The sequence below is a fragment of the Pelecanus crispus genome, chromosome Z (assembly GCF_030463565.1).
Source record: "Pelecanus crispus isolate bPelCri1 chromosome Z, bPelCri1.pri, whole genome shotgun sequence".
Taxonomy (NCBI): domain Eukaryota; kingdom Metazoa; phylum Chordata; class Aves; order Pelecaniformes; family Pelecanidae; genus Pelecanus; species Pelecanus crispus.
The window spans coordinates 4,589,143-4,610,637 of record NC_134676.1 but is presented as its reverse complement, the minus strand read 5'-3'; the positions used below and the strand labels follow the sequence as shown (position 1 = coordinate 4,610,637).

At 44.0% G+C, this 21,495-nt stretch overlaps 1 protein-coding gene across 6 annotated transcripts in view; it reads right to left on the bottom strand.

The window, feature by feature from the left end:
* The window catches only part of PIAS2 (protein inhibitor of activated STAT 2), a 34,018-nt gene extending 18,784 nt beyond the window's left edge, over positions 1–15,234 (bottom strand). For all 6 annotated transcript variants that reach the window (XR_012831875.1, XR_012831876.1, XM_075727022.1 and 3 more), the window contains exons 1-5: positions 15,183–15,234; positions 6,235–6,709; positions 2,953–3,037; positions 2,263–2,313; positions 2,048–2,138 (exon numbers count right to left, since the gene is read on the bottom strand). Coding sequence is in view for 4 of the 6 variants with exons in the window: in XM_075727022.1 (XP_075583137.1) it covers positions 2,048–2,138; positions 2,263–2,313; positions 2,953–3,037; positions 6,235–6,709; positions 15,183–15,206 (726 nt within the window). In the remaining 2 variants the exon portion in view is untranslated. The remainder of the gene's footprint in view (positions 1–2,047; positions 2,139–2,262; positions 2,314–2,952; positions 3,038–6,234; positions 6,710–15,182) is intronic.
* Between the last annotated feature and the right edge of the window lie 6,261 nt (positions 15,235–21,495).

The window sequence follows — 21,495 nt, the reverse complement described above, 5'->3', positions numbered from 1 at the left end:
CCCTGAGAGGAAAAGCAAATTCTCTTTTTGGACTTTTTGCCTTTTTTCTTGCCTACAAGAGAAGTCAACAGGAGACCCACCTGCTGTAGTGCATTATGTCTAAAATCCTTGTTACTTGCCAAGACAGCAGCATGCAAGGCTCTACATTTACTCCTTTTAAGTCAGAACCAATGCTATAAGAAGAGGACACAGATAGTTGTAGGAATACAAGAAAACACCATGTTAACATGAGTTGGCACAACCTGCAGCAGTACTGGCACACCTGCAACATTACTCTGAAGTTTCTCATAAGGATTGCAGCCAAGGAGATGACCAAGAATAATTTACAGACCTCTGCAGAGGCATGAACTGTTACACTGGGGAAAGACAGAACAGTACTCACTTAAGAATTGTACGAGCTGGCAATAGAGGCTGGCATCACTGATTAATTACCCAACACCAACACTACCGAGTCGAACAATAGTGGTCTTCAAGGCAAAGAAGTTATCTTACATTTCCTGCAACAGAAAGGAACCACCAGAGGGATGCAGCCAGTGACCAAATCAACAAAAAGATGTTTGCAGGAGCACTCAGGCTGAGACTGTATTTGCCGTTCAGCTCATACTGAAGAAGGAGAGCAAAGGCAGTTGCCAAGACAATAGTCATTTATTCACCCTCTCACCTAAAGTTTCTGCTGAACAGATTAAAGAATCATCTTGTGGGGTGCAGAAAGAACCTACAGGATTTAGATCTAAAGCAAAAACAATAATCCGAGATCACAAACAATTTTTGCTATGACTGTGACATGTTACGCACAAAATGCATAGCATGACACAGCATAGCAGGGCATAAACTATATTAGCAAGACTGAGAGCCAGCAGACATTGATGCCCACAGGATAACATCAGACCCAATTCTTTTTGGTGGATTGCTTAAAGAAAGGAAGACAATTCACAGAAGAAAGGAGAAAATCCTCAAGTTTATCACAGAGAACATAACAGGCATTTGCAGAAAATACTGACCAGAAAAGATATGAAAGAAATCCTCTTACACACTAAAGACAGATAGAAGAACAGTGATGCAATGGTTAAAGAAGTAGGGAGAAGAGAGGCTGGAGAGTCTCACTTCAGCAAAATAGAGGCAAAAAAAAGCAGCCTTGGTTGCATATGGCAGGAGGGAGGGTACTGGATGACACTTCTGACACACCAGGAAGGTGACAAACGTTCTGAAGAAGAGGTTTCACACCTCCTCGCTCCACACAGCATTTTTCCAAACCCACTGCTGAAAAAAAGAAAAGCCCTCTGCACTACTACTTTTTCCATCTTCTATAGCTGCCAGAACTATTTCAGAATAGGTTGCAAAGAGTTTATCGCTGTTCTATTGTACAGAGATACCCATTCCAGAAATTCTTCAAGAATAACAAGAGTGCTTTTCCCTTTCTGTGTATATTCAAGCCTTGAGGTGACCCTGCCTACATACTAACTTTTGCTACATCAGACACCGGTAAAGCGTATGACTGCCAACGCTGTTCTGTTCCAGTATCAGCAAATGCTAAGAACCCCGAAATGTGTCTGTTCTTCATCCCCGCAACAAATTCTGCTCTAACCAGACAGATGCAGAGCAGCGTACAGACTGGTACACAAGGTGATACCATTCCCTTGTAACAAGAAGGAACTCAAGCCACCCACAAATATAGATGGCGCAAAGAATGAGGGCTACTACCAACCAAGTCAAATAAACTCAGTTCAAAGACCTATGTGAGGAGGATTCCCCATGCAGACACAGGTTTGGTTTTGACATATTTTGTTAACTGCAACAGATGAGGTTTGCTATAGGTGGCTAAAACACAATTAATCCATGCAGTGGCTGTATCATGATTAATAGTAGCCATGGCTATCTCACACAGGAAGTGTACAAGCCATATGCCTAACATTAGTAACCAGAGAAATTTCAGTGATAACAATAAACAGCTTGATTGTTTTAGAAAGCTAACATTACAGAAAAAAAAAAAAAACCCAACACACACACAATTCACAAAGAAGCCACAAATACATACAAACAAGCTTACCGGCAACGGAAACAGCTTCCCATTTACTTTAATACACAAACTATTAGGGTAATTATCTTCTTGAGGGCAGCTTGTCTCTGCTAGGCATAACCTATATCCCCAAAAAGAGAAAGCGTCATTTTCAAGTGTCACCACATTCCTGTGTCCCCACAAACATCTAGACACGTCACATTAGCCAATTAAGAAGTGATAAGAGAACACTATGAAAAAGATACCTTAGCTGCACTTGGACTGTGTAATCTCTCCTGCCCCCTGGCAAGAAGTCCCTGTGACAGAAAGAAAGAAAAAGAGAAGTACCCATTTAGTCAGCAGATCTCATATTCCAGTCATATGCAGAAAGAACTGGCACGCCTGCCCCAACATCACTAAACTTTGCTCTTATTTTTCTTTTATTGAGCTATGAACAAGTCTTACGAGCGACGCTTCTGTTTAGCTCCTGCAAGTTAAGCAGGACTTTAACAGCAGCATCCTCTGTCAAGAGTTTATAGTACCAATAAAGTATGATGTTGCCAGAGAGGAAAAAACCCTATGAATTCTCTTGGCTTACACCATAGGTCTTGCAACAACATGAACCCCGGGACAAAAGATAAAAGCAGCCTTCCATTCCTGCAGCCAGGAAACATGCAGGGAAGAAAAGCTTACCACCTCTCTAAATAGTCACAATTATTTGGAACCGAGTAATTGTTAACTCTTTAGTGATGTAGGATTTACCCCAACTGCACATAAATTCTGCACACAGTAGCTCCTGAAGAAAACAGAACAGATAATCCTCACTGAAGCTATGCCGAGTTTATCATTCTGCATCTGCAAGCTTATACGATGCATAAAATGAACCCAAACCCCCACACTTTCTCCTGAAATTTTGCAAAAGTTTACCTACACTATGCCACACTCTTACTTCTTACCTGGAAATACAGATTTCTCTGACCTGCTGAGGTGTTAAAGCAAAGATAAAAAACTTCTCTTGGAACCTCTGAATACTGCTCTGTACTAGAAAAAAGAGAGACACAAAACAGATTTAACCATGATGATTAAAGTCATTGATTAAAACAGGATCTGCAATTGAGTTTTTCCTGGAACAAGGTATAAGTCACTTAGTATAATCAAACTGTGGTTGAACTGCATGTAACTGTCAACAGGAAAGCAATGGAACAAATAATTCATTCAACTATATTCAGAGGGCTTAATATCACATTACGCTTCAGTGCTAAGGAAGCTTGGCAAGCCGCGTTATAATCCTTTCTCCCAAGGGAGAAAGGTTCAGACAAACACAGAACAAAATATAACACTGCATACATGACGAAAAGAGTACCACAGAGATGTTGTTTACAACTATTTTAATATACTACAAGAAGAGAATGTGCACCAGAAGTTATTAATGGACAGCTGGAAAGTTACTCAATTCAGAAACAGCTAAAGGTAACTAAGCCTTTGGGGAGGAAGGGAGGGAGCACAACCCCTAATGCCAAAGAAGCCAGCTAGACTTCACATCTGGGAATTACCCCTCAGTAGCATCTGGCAAAAAGATAAATAAATACAACTTTCATATCAAAATCCTACTTGTGTCAGTGCTAGGAAGCAGTAATATTTTAGTATTAAGGGTTCATAGTATGTGGACATTACTTTTCTACTTTTGACTTGAGAAGTTAGAAATCTTGGTCTGAAATAAAGGTAGATTGGACTTGTCTAACAGTTTAAAGTAACCAGCAAGGAGGACAAATGCAAAAATAGCACAACTAAACCAGGCAAATTTGGAAGAGCTAGACTGTCTTGTGCACTGTGACATTCGAGTAGATGATCTCTATGCCCAGAAAACACACACAAAAAAAGACACAAACATGAAATAGAACCCAGGTGGAGCAAACACACACACCAAGTTCCTCAAACAACTCAAACCAGCTACGTTGTGCACATACACACCATAGACACCTTTTTATATTTTAAAATAATACTTGAGCATGCGTAAAAAAGATCATGGAAGTATTTTGTTACCGAATTGCATGTGGGTTAAAACCAAACCCCACACCTACACCTGCTTTTGTGTTCTCGTATTAGTGCAAAAGAATACCTACGCTCATCCCTTTTAAAGAGTTGCAGCGAAGCGGACTATACTCCTAGCTCTCTGACCTATTTGGTTTCCACATCCTTAGTTCTCAAACACAGACTTGTTCATTCCATATCCCAATCACCCGAGTCTACTAACTGGGATTATAAGCTATCCATATCAATCTAAAAATATTAAATAAAGCCTCATTTCCAAATTTGCTCATGAGTCCACGTTAGAGTGATCTTCAGCCAATGTTCATATCCTTCTAACATCAGACGGACCCATTATTTGCACATCGGGCCATTCCTCACATCTCATTTCCCCACCCCTCCTCACACAGATCTGTGTTGTAGCTCTGGCTGCTGCCACCTTCAGGTACTGTGCTCTGGAAAGAGTTTGAAGGCAAGCAAGTACTCAGTTAAACTGATCTTGTCCCCTTCACCCACGTCCTAAGAGAACCCAAACGTTACAGGACTAGATAACCCTCACTCCTATGAAAACTGGGCAATGTGCAACAAACAGCCTACAGTCTTCAAAGGAAAGAGGAATTTACATGCAGCTTTAACTATAATGACTCCCCTAAGGAAGCATTCTCCTTTCAGGAAAGGAGGATCATTTCCAAAGTTGAGAAAAACAGCTGTAAGGGAAATTTCTAGCATATCCCTGCCACCTCCAGCTATCATTGACCAGAAAACAAATGGTAACTGCACAGCAGAAATATAATGCAGAGCACACGCTGCATTATAGGGGACAGAGTGACTACGTGGCTGGCAACCAATCTGGCTAACTATGAGTCAACAGTTGTCCCACGAAACAGAATAATTCGGGAAGCTAGTTAAGATACTCAGCTACTGCGCACAGCGAACATAAGCAGGAGTTAGCCAGGACATCGTGGCACTAAGATATCTCTGTAAAGGGAAGGGCAGCGTGAGCCATAGCTGCTGTGGTGTTGAACAGCTCTATTGTACCAACACACGGGTTTGATATCAAACTCTTCTCTAACGGGGTGTCACGACACACACACAGGAGTGACAACAGGCTTTGTAAACAATGCTTGTTAGTAACGCTTGCTGCTTTAGGTACTGGAGGATGACCAATCATCTGTATATGCCTCACTGAGGTACAAGTCACAGCCTAAAAGGCTCTGTTATCAGTTAAGAAACTGATGTGTTGAGGAGGATGCAAACAGCTTGCAAAACGCTGAAGTGTTTCTAAACAATATTATTAAATTGTTAGGGAACATTTTCTACCACGTAAGGCATGACAGGTTGACTTTCAAGACAGAAAACAACATATTTCCAAATAAATACGTTTAAGAGCAAGGCGTTTGAGGAAGCTAAACTGAGATTTCAGGTTATTTGGAAGACAAAGGCCCACTCTACATTTTAAAGTAGAGTATGGCAACAACGAGCAGGCCGAGAAAATCGTCACTAAACTGAGTACCACACTGCACGTTTGTTGCACAAAGTATCTATTTCAGTGCCAGATGCAACCTGCAGAATTGTTGCAGTGAGATAAACGCAAGCTAACAAACCAGTAAACCTGTTCTCCTTATGTTGTTGCAACTTATTATTTCTGACCCCAAAATTATTTTCCTCTTGGCCCCGACAGATGCGTTCCTCATTTGTACCAGGCACAGACTTCAGGTCTAAATCTTTCAGCCAAAAGCGGAGGTTCAGACTAGATATTAGGAAACATTTCTTTACCAAGGGGGTGGTCAAACACCAGAACAGGCTTCCTAGAGAGGTGGTCGACGCCCCAAGCCTGCCAGTGTTTAAGAGGCATTTGGACAACGCCTGTAACTATTACTCTTCAACTTCTGGCCAGCCCCGAAGTGGTCAGGCAGTTAGGTGATCATTGTAGATGCCTCCCAACTGAACTGTTCTACTCTATTATTTAATGTTCCAAAGACAAAGATCTTTAATCGTATAATATTTACAGAAGAGAACACTATTTTCCAAAGTGTGGCTTGGCGCTTTTAGGGACAAGTGGCGGAGAGGGCAACGGGTAGAAATGAGAAGGGAAGGAGAGTTTCCACTTTTCCCCAGCTGCAGAAAGCCATTTAAGTCTGGACTTAGCACTGTCATAAGCAACACCTATTTCATGACCTAAGCAACCTGCAGAGCTATTAAACACTTACCTAGACTTGTAGGTTTTATGAGCACATCAAGCACATCGTAAAAAGGTAGGCTTTTCAGCTGAACGTCGGGATGAACGGGTGGAATCGGAGGGGATGGCTGCTGCATCTCAAAGTGGGGCTTAGTGTCTTGGAGGAGCACAGAACTGACAGGCGAGGAAGGAGACTGAGGCGTGACCGAAGTAGAAGGGAGTGGGTGAATGCCAGCAACGGCCAGGTCAGGCTCAACAGGAGAGGAACTACTGTCCAAATTGAAAACTGGGGGTTTTATAGCCGATAAGTCCGAAAGCCCTTCAATTGTCCTTGGGTACCGACGCCTATAGAGTTCTCGAATTTTTATCTGAACTGCTGGGCTGCAGCCGCTCTTCAGTAAGTGCAGTGCCCTCATCAGGAGGTCATGTTTCCGTCCGCTTTTATTACGCCCAGCAAACCCCAACAGCACTTGTAGTTCAGAAACACGAAAACTTGATACCATATTCTAGAAAGAAAAGAGAGATAAGCACAGGTGATCCAACAGTACCCTATTTAGGCCTCTTTAGGGAGCATGGCAAAGCACCTGAACTTCCATCGATCTAGTTTCACACTTGTCATCTTAAAGACTACCCATACCCTTACCTGACACAAGAGTAGAGTTAGTTTAAAGCGAAGAAACAAAGTGTCCAGGATTAAGGTTGAGTGTGGTTGTGTTACTGATTTCAAAGATTTCTGTTTCCACACTCAAACAATAGCAACAACAATAACAAAATCTTAATGCATCCCATGCAGCGCTATATTAAATTCAGAGGCAGAAGCATAAGCTCTAACACAAAGTATCTGTCTCGCTTCATGAAACAAACAAAAAAAAATCAGATTAATCAGTACTATCAGCTGTCTTCCAACACATTTTAAGAAATAAAATAAGCAGCTGTTTAAATTCTGCACAGCTTATTCTGAAACATCCTTTATTTTGGGCAGCATGTTAAACGCATGCATGAACAGGGACAGGCACATCGGGTTTCACTCTTGCAAGGATGGCATAGCAAGGTGGATGCTTTTTAAAAAGCTACATTGTATTGTACTAACAAACTGTTTAACCAACATAATTGATTCTTCCAGAACAGAAAACTTACTGTCTTTTTTGTATCACACTCTGGTACTGTGGGACACAAAGATCTCTTCAAAGGAAATACTACTATTATTTGGTTATCAGAGTTAGTTGTGGAAGACTTTGAGGACTGAACTATGAACTTCATGAACAGGAAGATCCTCATTTTTAAAAAACCCCAAGAAATAAAAAAAGCCCACTGTGCAAGAGGAAGCAATCTTTTCTCCCCATTACTACAAACTAGCAACTTGGCATAGGTGCATCATCTCACATTTTTGTGAGCAAGCTCTCTTTTCAGAGAGGCATAGAATTGTCCAGAATTCTTCTAAGCAATTTTCTTCCTATTTCTGTAGGACTCCCCCACTGTAACAAGGAGGTTAAGTTTTAAAGATGAAAGAACATCTGACTTTAATCTGTACTGCTGTACCACACCAACTCCAGACTTGAGGACCGGCAGATGAAGGCCCTAACAGAAGATATGAAGTAGTAGACATGTGGAATTATAAAAGAGATTTTTAAAACAGTTCAAAAGTGCATTGTTGACTCCTAAATAGTAGTCCAATATACAATATCTGAAGCTTTGGGCATTGATTTCAGAAGGGATTCAACTCAAAATGCAATGTTTTGTGTTTACCTTCCCTAATCCTTACTATACAGAGTTTACACCCACGTATTCCAACACAGATCTGATCTCAGCTGAGGTTTTAACACAACTATGCTACAACCATGCAGTCAGCCACCAAAAAAAACTCTGAACTCCCCCTGTGGCCCTAGGTGCTTGTTCCCTATTCTCTCCTTAATGTTGAGAAAATTGCTTTTACAGTAAGACAGAGCAGGTAATTAAGCCAATGAAAACTGAACTTGGGCCATTACAAGGCAGCAGGAGCAAGCAGCCAGGACCTGCCTTTTCAAGGGCCACATTATTTGTGCATATCAAAACAACCATCTAAAATACTATGGTCATACTCTCATCAGGCACACCCTTTCCTCATTATTGAGGGGATGAGGTTATCCTATTGCAGCTACTGAATTTCAACTTTTCCAGACAGCCAGTTTGGGTACGGCGATGCTTGTATCAAGTAGCTATCAGGGAGCTAACCCAGCAGCCTTCAAACCGGTATTCCCCCAACACCCCCATCTATAAATGTACCACGGACGCAACTGCCCATGAAAGCAGTGTCACATGAGGTGTTGAGCGGTTCACCCTAGCTTCTGAAGAAGAGGCCAGCAGCAGATGTCACCTTCATTTTATCCTAGCAACTTCTCTCAACAGCAAAACGACACAAGAAAAGAGGAGATGGAGACAGAACTCCATCCAGTTTGCAAGCTGCTGGAGAAAGTTAGTTTCCACCTGGCATTCCCCTGCCACTTTGCCTTAGTCTCACAGTCAAACAGGGCGAAGAAAATAAAGTGTTTCAGCATTCATAAAAAATAGCTTGAAGTACTATAACAGCTTTATAGTCATACCACATAAAAGAGAAATTGTGTTAAAAGATCATACCAGCATTCAAGAATTTACTGAGAACTCCATGTTGCGTGCTTCCGTAGAGAGTTGCATAAGCTTGATAGCAACATCAGCTCCTTTATTTCAGATGCAGGCAGTAAGCGTGATTCTGGATTCCATAATCAGAATGCAAATGAATAAAATAATCCTTTACACTGAGATTAAGGAAACAGCATGTATTGCAAAATACTGCCTATTACCCTGCCTGCTGCCTTCTGTGCATTCCTGCAAGTTAATCAAGGTGAAATGTGCAGTCAATCACGCCTTGAAACAGCTAGCATTTTATGCGGAAATTCCACAAACTAGCACTTTGTTTCAAGATGGATTTCATTTTATTAGAAGACGCAGGCTGGCTTCAATACTATAGTCAGCAAGATTTTAAATTGACGCCTCCATTAAAAATGCTTGGGAGTATAAAAAAAAATACAGTTTTGTCCATCAACGCAAAAATCTTACATATGCTTTTGAAAGAAGTCTTGCAAAAGTGAGTTTTACTGGAAGTAATTAAACAATGGCTTTTGCAACATTTTCCCCCTAAAGCTGATTCTACATTCCCTTTAAGGCAACAACAACCCCGTGCACGAAAACGCAGCCAGTCTGATCTGCACGCTTTAGCTTATTCCTCCATTTACAGATGTATCAAAGCGGACACTCGTTATAATCACCAAGGTTTTATGGAAGCATAGCATACGCTTAGGAGCATTTATAATCATGGTGCAAGACAGATACTACTTCCAACAAACCCCACCAAGTTATTTTCTTTTGGGGTTCCAGCAACATTGCAGAAGACTGCAGCCTAGCTATTAACATGCTTTTCACATCACTGAATTAAGATTAGACATTCAAGTTGTATCATGTAAATGCCATCAATTTTCTCTTAAGAGAAGTTCTTTACAGCTGCACAGCCCAATAAAAAGCTTTTTTTTAATGCAGAAGACCAAAGCCATTTTATTTTTAACGTTCCTCCATGAACACAAAGAGTAGTTTGACAGAACTTCAAGGAAGTCAGACTGGATAATTCAAGTACTTTTGTATTCCAGAAGCATTTTTTCCCCTGAAATTCATACTTGAAGGTCATAGGGAGTTTCACAGGGGTTTTTGTTTCTTATTGTTAAACTATAGCAACCGTGATTCATAAGCAGAAATATTGTTCTAAAGCATTAAGCCGTAGGTGTATCCGGAATGGCATTCATTTCACAGGGATGATGATGTTAAGGAGTCCAGGAAATGCTGACATGCCGCTGAAATTAAGGGCAGGCATGTTTCAGAGCAAAGTAAGGGATCAAACATATCTCTCAAACAAGAGGTACGTGATACTCCACACTCCCCCTGCCAAAGCTATCGGCAATTTTAGCAGTCATTGTACTTTTATATAAATGAAAGGTAACCAAGAACGCCTGTTAAATTCTTGACATACGTCTACAATAAGCACCAACAACTGTAGCTTCCAGGGCAACCGCAACTGCTCAAGTAGCAAACCCTATGCTTGAACCTGCAGAAGCCATCCAAGTCGACCCAAAAGTTCCAGTCAGTCTCCACCCAAGAGCTCTGCTTCAGCTCCACTGGCTTCCAGACATTTTCTGAAGCGTCCGAAGGCTATATAGGGAAGGGACGCACCAAGGACCAAGCCCACAAATCCTCACTCCTGACTTTTAAGCCCTTTTCTGGACGCTCATAGCAAACCAGCACATTTGTGCCATCTTTTGCGATAAATTTGCATACATGCTGATTTACAGCGGGCTAGAACCGTGCAATACTGGTAAGAAAGAGCAACTCGTGTCTTGGGATGGTTGAAGACCTCTATGCTGACCCTAAATACAAATATAAATGTATTCTGGAAACTGATGTAACTATAGATAAAAAACTGCAAGTCCTGGGCAAGAATGAAGATGTCGCTAGTTAAAATCTGTACAAGCAGTACAGCACAGTAAGAGCAGCTCTGAAGAACACAACAGTTGGTGCAAACAGCGTGGCCATCAGGTCCTCAGTATTATGGGGATTTTTCTTTGGACTAACTCTAGCCTGGCTCCTAAATTAGGCACTAGTCTTCAAAGTTGCATGCACTTAATGTAACAGTGAAAATCCTAAATCAAATACTTCAGTTGATTTCACATAAGACACTCAAAAGAAAGCCTGACCCCTTTCATTGCAGCCTCAATTTTTTAAGTACCATAAACTACATTATCTCCTTCCTCTCCCCCATCACCATATCTCAGCACAGTCATTAACTGTTAATTATTCCAGATACAAACTTTTAAGGTACCACAATAAACCTCACTGGTCTGAAAAAGTGACTATGCATCTAGGAAGAACAAGGAAGTTACATACAGATACAAAATAACAGTATATTATCATAGGTTATTAACAGTATTTTATCAGAGGTTATCTTATTTAATACACTCAAGGTTAACTGCAACCTAGAGATCACTACATCACCAACAGAAACTTCTCAATATCTACTCTGTCCATCGTTTTAAGTTTACCCCAGATCAACACGCAGAATTTGATTACTACATCAAACCACCAAACTGGTCGGCATATACAATACATTATTAACACAGATAAAATAAAAGACTACAACAGAGTGTTTAGCAATGAGCTTGAAGAGGACACATGAAAATAGCTCTCAGTGTTTTCTTCGTGGCTTACAGTTTAGCACTAAGCACTGTTTCACCTGGTAAATAGGCAAACGCTGTCCATTCAAACTGGAAAAATAAAGCAAGAGGAGCAGAAACACACCAAGGTATGAACAAGAGATCAAATACATACAAGAATGAGACTTCAATTTCTGTATTTTAATATAGTATCCAAACCATATTGCTCTTCACATTTGAATCACTTGACTACTGGGCAGACACGAGCAAAAATTAGAAGTGGGACTTACTTTCAGCATTTATAAACCCTAATTTTCCAGTAAATTTTGGGTAATCTCCCCTTCCACATAGGACATATGAGCACACTTCTATCTCTTCTCACTAAAATGAGGGGTTTTTTTCCCACAATGGCCATGAAACTGATCACTAGTGCCACACAAATTAGTTTTGGCACAGGCATATTCATTTGACTATAAAGAGCTTCCCCCCCCCCCCCTTTCTCTTCATAAAGATGAGACTAACACATTGCTTCAAAACCCGATTAAATACAAACTAAGAGTGACACTGTTATCTTCTAAACTAGGGATCTGCAATGTTTTGAGGATTGCGTGCACTCTATATTGCTTCCAAATGAGAGTCAGGATGCCAGCGGAAACTTAGGGGACCCAAGAGATGTTTTCTCTCTCGAAGTAATAATATATAACTGATCCTCCTATCTGCAGTATTTTGCCGGGATGCAAACTGTAGCTTCAAGCCAAATCCCGGTGAGTTTAGAATTTGTTGGGAGCTGGAATCGTTTTCTCACAGATGGCTCTCAGAAGGAGCTGTAGTTCCCCACTCCTGGGCCAATTCTGTTCAAAAATGTGTTCACATGCCATCTCTGGCCTCCACACCAGACTGCTGACTTCTGTTCCGTGTCCATCTATGCCTGTGTAATCCCTCTGACATTCATCGGGCTGCTCATGAGTGAGGATTATGGATAAAAAGCATGAGCCATGTTTAAAAACGCATCTGTGAACAGCAGGTCTGGAAATTGTATGTCAAAATACAAGAAAGATACAGTTGTGCTCACCACATCTTCCCAGCAACTCTCTAATATTCCAGAAAATGGTAACCTACGGAATTCAATACATGCTACTAATTAATAAGGGTTAATCCGAAGGTCTGGACAGGTAAGCCTTAGACTGGACATTTTCACCAATACCTTGAAAAGTAGTAACTGTGGTTACAGCTACTTCTGAACCCTTTAACAAAACTGAAGATTTCCAAAAGGCATGGTGTAAGAGCAGGTTCCTTTGAGTCTCTTTGTCTTCTTTCACTACAGCCTCTCAGCTATAACCCTTTGGTCATAGCTCCCCAGAAATTTTACTCTGAGGATCCAGAGGACGGCAGGGATGGTACTAACAAATATTAAAATGATCCTTTGCCCCGAGAAGAGAAAAATGCTGCCCCTGCATGTTTCCCTCAGAAACAGGATTTAAGAGAGAACTCTGACCTCCTGCCTTTAGACAGCCCTTAACGATTTACTAAAATAAATTCAACTCTCCAGATTGCCCTAGTGGCCCTCTATAAGGCAGGTAGAGATCACATACTACAGGAAATTGCAATCAACAAGAGAGCAGCAAACAATACTGCCATAAAAATGTCCTGCACATTAATCTATAAAGCAGCAGTTTAAGATCATTCCTAAAGATCAATTCACAAAACCTACTGGGGGTGGGGGGTGTCATGTCTCTCTTCTTTGGCCAAAAGCAGGAAGAATTGGTTGTCTGGAAAAAAAACCAAACAACTTTAACCTGTAAACCAAGTGCTTGGTATTCAAGCAGACACATTCAAATGTATCCTTAAAAAAATTAAAAAAGGCAGCAAAGGTCTTGAAGACATGAGGCAGTCTACTATATTCTCTTACAAAAAAATATCTATACAGCTTTCCCCAAATAGGCCATGAATTATTATCAGAGGGATGTTGCACATTTAGAGAAGCTCTAGGCTAACAGATTCATTTCACAGGCACTCCAGTGTATAAATAAGATGAATGGAAACATCAAAAGACATTTCTTCAGAGTAGTATTATTTTTTTAACTACTGACACCTATTCTTTTGAGTGATGAAAGGGCAGTCCTGTAAGCTGGCCTAAAACCCTGTTCCCTTTTCCCTCCATACTTCCTATGTTACTTTTGGCAAGCAGCTCAGGTGCATATTTAATTTCAAAGGTATTTAGGTACCCAATTCCCAGAGAGAGTCTATCAATACTTGTGCGTATCTAGATAAGTGATTATAGCGCTTTGGAAAATGCAGATCACAGCTCCAGCTCAAGCCTGGAGAAGAGGAGCTACACCAAGAGGAGTCACCTCTGCTACAAAGTTTACACTGGGGGTTTAGCCACTTGGGTTGCTACACCCTTTGAGAGACCTTGGAAAGAGGGCTGAAAAATGAGTGAGGACACTAAACAAGAAAACATGTCAACAAAAACAAGTTAAAAAAAAGCCACAACATTTAACTTAGGAAAATATAAGCCAACCCTTCTTAAACCTAAGATGGAGATAGAGCACTGTTGTCCTCAAATAAAGAAACTCAGTTCTTTCCATGAGGTCTTTATAACCGAGCTCCTCAGCTACACTACAGCCACTTCAACCCAAGTAGTGTTAGTGCTGGAAGAAGCCTTAGTGTAGGAAATTCTCTGGCGATTGCAGCATATTTCCCCCTGTTGGTCACACTACAGTCAGCTCAACCATCAGACCTTTCTCTACACTAAAGCTTAACTCAGTGGTTCCTATTTAAGTGGCTTTTATTCCTTTTGTAGGGAAGCCTATGTCGGGGGGGTCAGTGTGCACGTAGTATTCCCTCGGCGGCACTTCTGCAGGCGTGGATGCTGCAGAAGGACAACATTCTCCTTCCGAACAAAGATACTCACAGATCGTTCAAGAAACGTAAGGAAGAAACAATGTAGTCAGCTCTTTGTGTACACACCTTAAAATATGAAAGGCTGCTCCCCCCCGCCCCCCCCCCCCCCCCGAAAAATCTGTTACAGAAAGTCCGCAAGTGCAATATAAAAGGCATTCAATTGAAGATAAAACAGGTCTGAAGAGAAGTGCTGGATTTCACGCTTCGCAGGCGCGGTTTTCCCGCTTACAAAGCGGTTAATGAATTTTCCAAAAAGAAAAAAAAAAAAAAATCAATAATTATTAGTATTTTCAAAAATTCAGTCATTATTCTGCCTGCAGCTCGCAGGAAGGGCATCGCGGCGCCGGGCCCTGCCGAGGGCGCGGAGCCCCGTCAGGCGCCATGCGAGCCTCCGGCACCGGGCCGGGGCCCGGTTTTTAAAATGCCGGGCCGGGGGGGGGTGGGGGTGGGTGAGGACAACGACGACGACGACACCCCCCGACATCCCAGCGCAGACGGCGGAGCTGGCAAGCGGGCCCCGAGCCCCCCTCCCGGGGCCGTGACAGGGAGGGCTGTCCTGGGGCAGCGCCGGCCGCCTCCCGCCGCCCCCCGACCGCGCTTCAGGGCCGGCCCCGCTTCCTCCCCCGGGGAAGGCGCAGGCGGCCGCGGGGCCCCGGTGGTTTCCGGCCGGCCGTTCCGGGCTGCCGCCTCAGCGAGAGGCGCTGACGGCTCCCCCCGCCTCTCCGCGAGGGGTGCGGCGGGGGCTCCCCGTGAGGAAAGGCCGGGGGAAGTGGGGGGCGAGGAGCCCCCCCCCCCCCGCAGCGGGAACGGCCGGGCGACATCTTGGCCCGCGTCTCCCCCGCCGCCGCCTCTCTCCCCTCCTCACCCGCAGCTCCTCGAAATCCGCCATTTTCTACCCGCTGCTGCTGCCGCCGCCGCCGCCGTCGCCGGGCCCCGCCGCCGCCGCCACCATCCTGCACCCTGTGCGCGCCCCCGGCACGTGACGGGGGAGGGCGGCTCCGCCGGCGGCGGCGATGGCGGCGGCGGAGGGGGGGGGGGGGGAGCTCCGCGCCGCCTCTCGGGGCCGCCTCGAGGGAAATCGTGAGGGAAATCGTGAGGGAAATCGTGAGGGAAATCGTGAGGGAAATCGTGAGGGAAATCGTGCCTTTTTTTTTTCCCCGCAGGCACACAGCCGCCGGTACCGGCCCGCAGCGCTCCGTACCGAGCCCGGCCCCGCCGCCACCCCGGGGTCCCTCGCAGGCCCAGACCCGCGGGGCTCCGGCAGCGGCTCCGGGCCCGGCACGAAAACCCCGGGGCCACGGGCGTGAGGAGGGAGCAGCCGGCGGGACCGCACCCCCCGCGGCTGCCGCTTTCTCCCTCGCTCCAGAATTAATAGCGCGGAGGACGTGCTCAGCGGTAAAACAAAATTATTATATTCACCAAAAAAAAAAAAAAAAAAAAAGGAAAAAACCCAGCAAATAACACAGTCCTGCGATTGAAGTGGATTACATGGAAAAGGTTGGACTTGCACTGTGATTTGATAGCTTTCTTAGTTTTAGCCGTCTCATGGAAAACGTTCTCATAATTTGTGTTGTAATGATGATGTGACACGTTTTATTAATAAAAAATGAAGCGAAAATGTCACTGGCAGTAAGCTTCAAAACTGGATAATGGGTTTCCTGCTGCAAGGGAAACGTTGAGACATTTACAGAAAAATAAACATCGAGGTACAGCTGAGAATATTATTTTCAGAAGCAGCCAGAGATCATTATCTAGTCACAATAATTACCTAGTCACAATATTCAGTTTCATTGGCAACTGGGCCGTTAAACCAAACAACTGATTTATTGCAATAAAAAAAGGCAAAGACTGAGCCAACAAACAGGCAAGCAGCCAAACCGACTCCAACAAGAAGTTGAAGAGAGATGTTGGAGGGGGAAGTCTGAAATGCAAAATATATTTGCTTATATTAACCAAAAGGCAGCAGTTTTGGCACGATCGATGGATTCGGAGTGCTAACCACAACCATAAGATAGAACAAACACGAGTGCACTACACCAGGAATTTCTTGATGGGCCACGAGACGGGCCACGTCGGCAGCAAGCTCTGCTAGGAGGGATTCTGGCAGGCAATTTTGGGAACAAAATAGCTGAGCTTTTGCAGAGGGTACCGGTGCCCGCTGTACACGCTGGCTAGGGTCGCTCAATATCGCTACAAGATCTGGACGCACGGGAACTCAATAATTCACATTATTGCAACAGCCTTTTGAGGCAGGCTTTTCTTTTTATTTACTATCAGCTAGTCCAAGAGAAACCCTTAGTTCTGGTAAAGTTTTAATCACAACCACAGCTAGACAGTCCACTGCATAAACTGGGTCGGGGCTTGGTCTTATAATAGTCATTTCCTTGAAGATTTAAACATAAGGACTTCATTAATTTCAAACCTTTGTTAGTCAAAACCAGAAATTCCCAGCTGAATAAAGCGTGCCGTCTGCCACGCTGCGGTGCGAGTTCAACTCCCAAGTCCATCAAAGATTTCTTTTTTTTTTTTCTCCTGCAATTCAATACCAGACTAAAGGGGCAAGCTGCAGGTTAGGATCTCTTAGATCATCAAAGCGCACACCAGCACAGGCCAGACCACAGCCTTTTCTTCTTTCAGCACACCCTCACATGTTTCTTCCTTCAAATACACCGGGAAAAACATCAATGTTCAAGCTGACATCAGAGCCGGGCTTTGCTTTTCTCATGTACGCTCACCTCTCACTTCATAACCACGTCTTTCAACCCTGCCATTCGTCTCATCCCCAATATCCACTGGGATAGGAGCAAACAGATTATAGTTTGTGTTTTAACGCCTTACATCCGTAAGATAATAAGAGTTTACATATTAGCTTAGCTTAATTTTTCGCTTGAAGAAAAAGAGCTCCTTAGAGCTCTTCACTGCATTTTGTTTTCCCCCTGCTTTCCCTCACAACCTTTCTCCTACTCGTCGCTGGGGCCATACCCTTGAAAAAACACATACTCCATACTTCTGGTCCTCCTCAAGCTTTTTCCTAGGTCCCTACTCCACAAAAGCATAGAGCACAGGCCTGTCCTTTCCCACTCCGTTTTCTCCACGCCAAGATTTCTCTCAAATCTCCCTCTTCTGCTTTTTCCAATAACTAGAATCAATCTCCCCTTTTGCTCTAGTTCTTCAAAATCCTGCTGGTTTTTCAAAACCCCTCACGCACGCGTCAACTCCAGACTTACGCTCCCCAGACACCAGGCCATCTTAGCAGCTTACCAAAGTTTCAAACTTTCCAACGTTTCTCTTTGCACCAAACTTTCAAGAAACCTACCTCAAGCGTCAGACATTCTTCCAGCTTCTGATACTTCTGCTGCTTCTTGCACCTCCACTTCCAATACTTCTTCCTTCCCCTCCTCTTTCTTCTCTCACAACCCCCGGCCGCAGCTCCTAAAGCATTCCCCACGCTCTCCCCTTGAGTCCTTTCTGATTTTGCAATAGAAGCTTTCAAACTCAGCCCAGCACTAGCCATCAGAGGAGCAGACAACACACCCTTCTTCAAGACAGCTGCTTCATCCTCCCATCTGATAGGGTATCACTGCAGTAATTGGTTTGTTTTCCTAATAGGCTCTAATTAGGGTAAGATGGGAGCCTATAGGTGCTAAGCATCCTGCTCCCTAAATTGAGTTAGGCTTGTTAGGGGGAAAAAAAAAAAAAATACATCTGGGCTTCTCTAGTAATCTTTCTATGCACAGTATGTCCATACAAGCCCCGATTCCTCCCCCAGCTGTGTTACCTCCTGAAACAGCAACATCTGATCATCTAAATAAATTCTCCGGGCTTCTCACAGCCACGCTGTGGACAGTTAAACACAAAACAACAACAAAAACCAACCCCACCCTACAGCTGCTCCCAGCATTGCAGCGATTAAATTCATCGGCATTATACCTCAACAAACTCCTCCTGTGCTGCTTAACCAGCTGCTAATAGACAACCCAGTATGAATTACAAGCAGGGAGAGAACTGTTGGGGACTGAGATGACTGGGTCAAAGGTAGATTTTTTCTTTTTGTGCATGCTTCATTCAAAGGAAGGAATTTTATGAGGCCAGCCTGAGGCTTCTCCATCAACTTTCCTACCCATAGCTGTTTATTTTTTCATATAACAGTAGAGAAAGTGGATGGCAAAAATGTAACAGGGTGATGCGCCATGCCCACACCCCTCTTGTGCTAGGTCTAGAACTGTCAAAGTGCAGGGGCTCACAGGCCCCCTTAATTACTCTGCTGCCCATAAAAATACGGGCTCTGCTTCCAAGACAAGATCATAGAATTGTTTAGGTTGGAAAAGACCTTTAAGATCATCCAGCCCAGCCATTAACCTAACACTACCAAGTCACCACTAAACCAATTAAGGGGAGAGTAGCAATTTCATGTTTCCTGGCTTGGTGGCTGGATTATTTATAATGAAAGTAAAAACTAGGAATCATTAAGGTTGGAAAGGACCTCCAAGATCATCAGTCCAACCATCAACCCAACACCCCCATGCCTACTAAACCATGTCCCAAAGTGCCACGTCTGCTCGTTTTTTGAGCACTTCCAGGGATGGTGACTCCACCACCTCTCTGGGCAGCCTGTTCCAATGTTTGACTACCCTTTCCGTGAAGAAGTTTTTCCTGATATCCAATCTAAACCTCCCCTGGCGCAGCCTGAGGCCATTTCCCCTTGTCCTATTGCTAACTACTTGGGAGAAGAGACCAACACCCACCTCACTACACCCTCCTGTCAGGCAGCTGTAGAATGTTAGATACTTACTCTGTTTATTGGAAAGAAATCATACATGTGGCTACTATGTATCTGCACTTTCTGTGCAGCTAATCGACAAAGCAGAGCTTAGATGGGAAATAATCTGTTATGTCAAGAGATACAGTGAAGTTATATTAATTAAAGCAATGTCAGACTCACTAGATATATATAGACAAAATGTAAATTAGAAATATGATTTGTTCTTCTTTACTTTTATATTCTAATCAGTTTTGATGATGAAATAAAGGTTATTTAGTTTTGCTTGCCTAACATACCAGAGTGATACACCTATATTTTGGTTATAAGCACAGCAGGGAAATACTTAAACATTTGCTATAAAGATGTTTACCTGACTGTTATTATTTTTATTAAATGATGTCCACTGAAGGCAAGGCCTAGATAATGAGTGCCCTAGCAAGGTTTCTTTGTAGGTTCTTGAATTGCTTGGGGACACCTTGATCCTGCCAGCCAGCGCTGCTCAGCTGCAGAAGTCTGCCATTGCAGATTTAACCACCTGAGTTTTTGTGGGGATTTCGCAGTCCTGAACGCAGCCTCCCTGACTGTGAGCGTGCGTTTGTCTCCAAGGACAGTTTGAAAGACTCATTCACGAACATACAGTGAAAATTACCCTCAAGTTTGTGTTCCAAGGATTGAAGACTCTCTCTCTTTATCCATCAAAATATTAGCAAACCATATATTAAGATACCACTACCCCTTTAAGACACATGGTAGAAAACTCTCTCCAGTCAAGCAAAGCCAAGAACCCTGGTTATTCTCTCAACAGTAACGATATGATCTTGGAAAACTAATTGGGATGGCTTGAATCCTAACTTCAATTAGAGGAACTTCTCTTTCAGAGCAATAAAACAGAAGCACCCAGTAGTGGAAAACAAATGCATTACCTGCTCTACTACCACACTAAGGCCGCAAAATTAAACACAGAGCCTAGTAGGAGAGGAACTAAGTTGGATGCAGGAACATTAATCTGATCCACTTTGAAAACTTCATGTTTTATGGGACAAATTTAATAAAAAAGATACATATTAAATTATATGCTTAACAGGATGAAAGTACGTTACATTTGCAGCGCAGCTAACTGAGCAGTTAACATGCTGGTTTTGCTTAGGACATCCTTGAGATTAAGACATACAGAAAGGAGAGAGAGAAGGGTTGCAAGAGGCATGTGCAGTTGGACGTACTTAGCAAAGGGAGCTTGAGGGAACAGAAAGCTTGTGTTGGCATATACTGGATTGGGAACGTTTAAGAAAAGGGCTGGAGAAACATTCCTGAGTAGGAACAGGGTTGCACCAAAAGCATAACGCCTTTTGGGGTGTTGACATTTATACTGAGGAGGCAGCATTTGGAGGAAGGTCTGGATATCTGGAGAACATGTGTTTGAAGATGCCAAGCAAGCGTAGCATGGCATGGATGTGTAGAATCTGGTAGTTACCCTGCGGAACAGGAGCTGGTGGAACCGAGTAGCTGTTGGTCTCCAATGGATTTGGGGAGAGCTTGCAGCTGCCCAGCTGGGAAGCACTCGTACCAGAAGACAGGGTGTTTCCAATAGATCGCTCTTCTTCATTTTGACCATTGCTGTCCTGCTTCGTGCCCTGTTGTGGCAGTCACCAAAGAAGCCTTTTGCGTGCTCTAACTTTCCTTTCATGTATTTTCCGGGATTTTTTTTTTTTTTTTAATGTTCTCCTCCAGCTGGACTGAAGCTGAACAGTATCCAACAGGCACAACTCACCCCACCAATAATTCACATCCTGAACCCAGCACTCAGGCAGCCGAGTTTTAGCAACAGCTTTTGGGTGCTCTGAAGAGTGCCCTCCTCACAGCCCTGCATTCCCTCAGCGCCAGCACGCTGGCAGCCTCCATTTTAAAGCCCACCGCCATCCTTGATGCAAGGGGCAGACCGCACTCTGCTTCTCCTCGGGCGCACCTCGCCTGTCTGGGTGAGCTGGACATGTTTAACAGCGGGCTGTGCTAGGCAGGGCTGGTTTGGTTTGGTTTGGTCTGGTTTAGTTTGGTCTAGACCGCCGCCGGCCCCTCAGCTCAAAACCCCCCTCACAGCCCGACTACTCTGCCGCTCTGCTCAGGTGAGCCTAGCGGCGATTGGCCGGCACTACTACCAGTCCCGCCTCCCCTCCCCACCGTGATTGGTCCATCTTTTAAACAGCCACGCCCTACTCCCTCGTGACTGGGCAATTCTTCGGGCAATCTTTCACCCTTCGGCGTCCGATTGGCTGCGTGAGGCCGGTAGGGCGGGCCTCTCCCTCAGGGCGCCCGCTGGCCTCCGCGGGGCGCGGGGCCGGGCGCTGCCGGGTGCTGGCTGTGACTTTCCCCGCGAGTTGAGCCCGCCCGCGGCCCGGCCCGCTGCCCGCCCCCCGCCCCG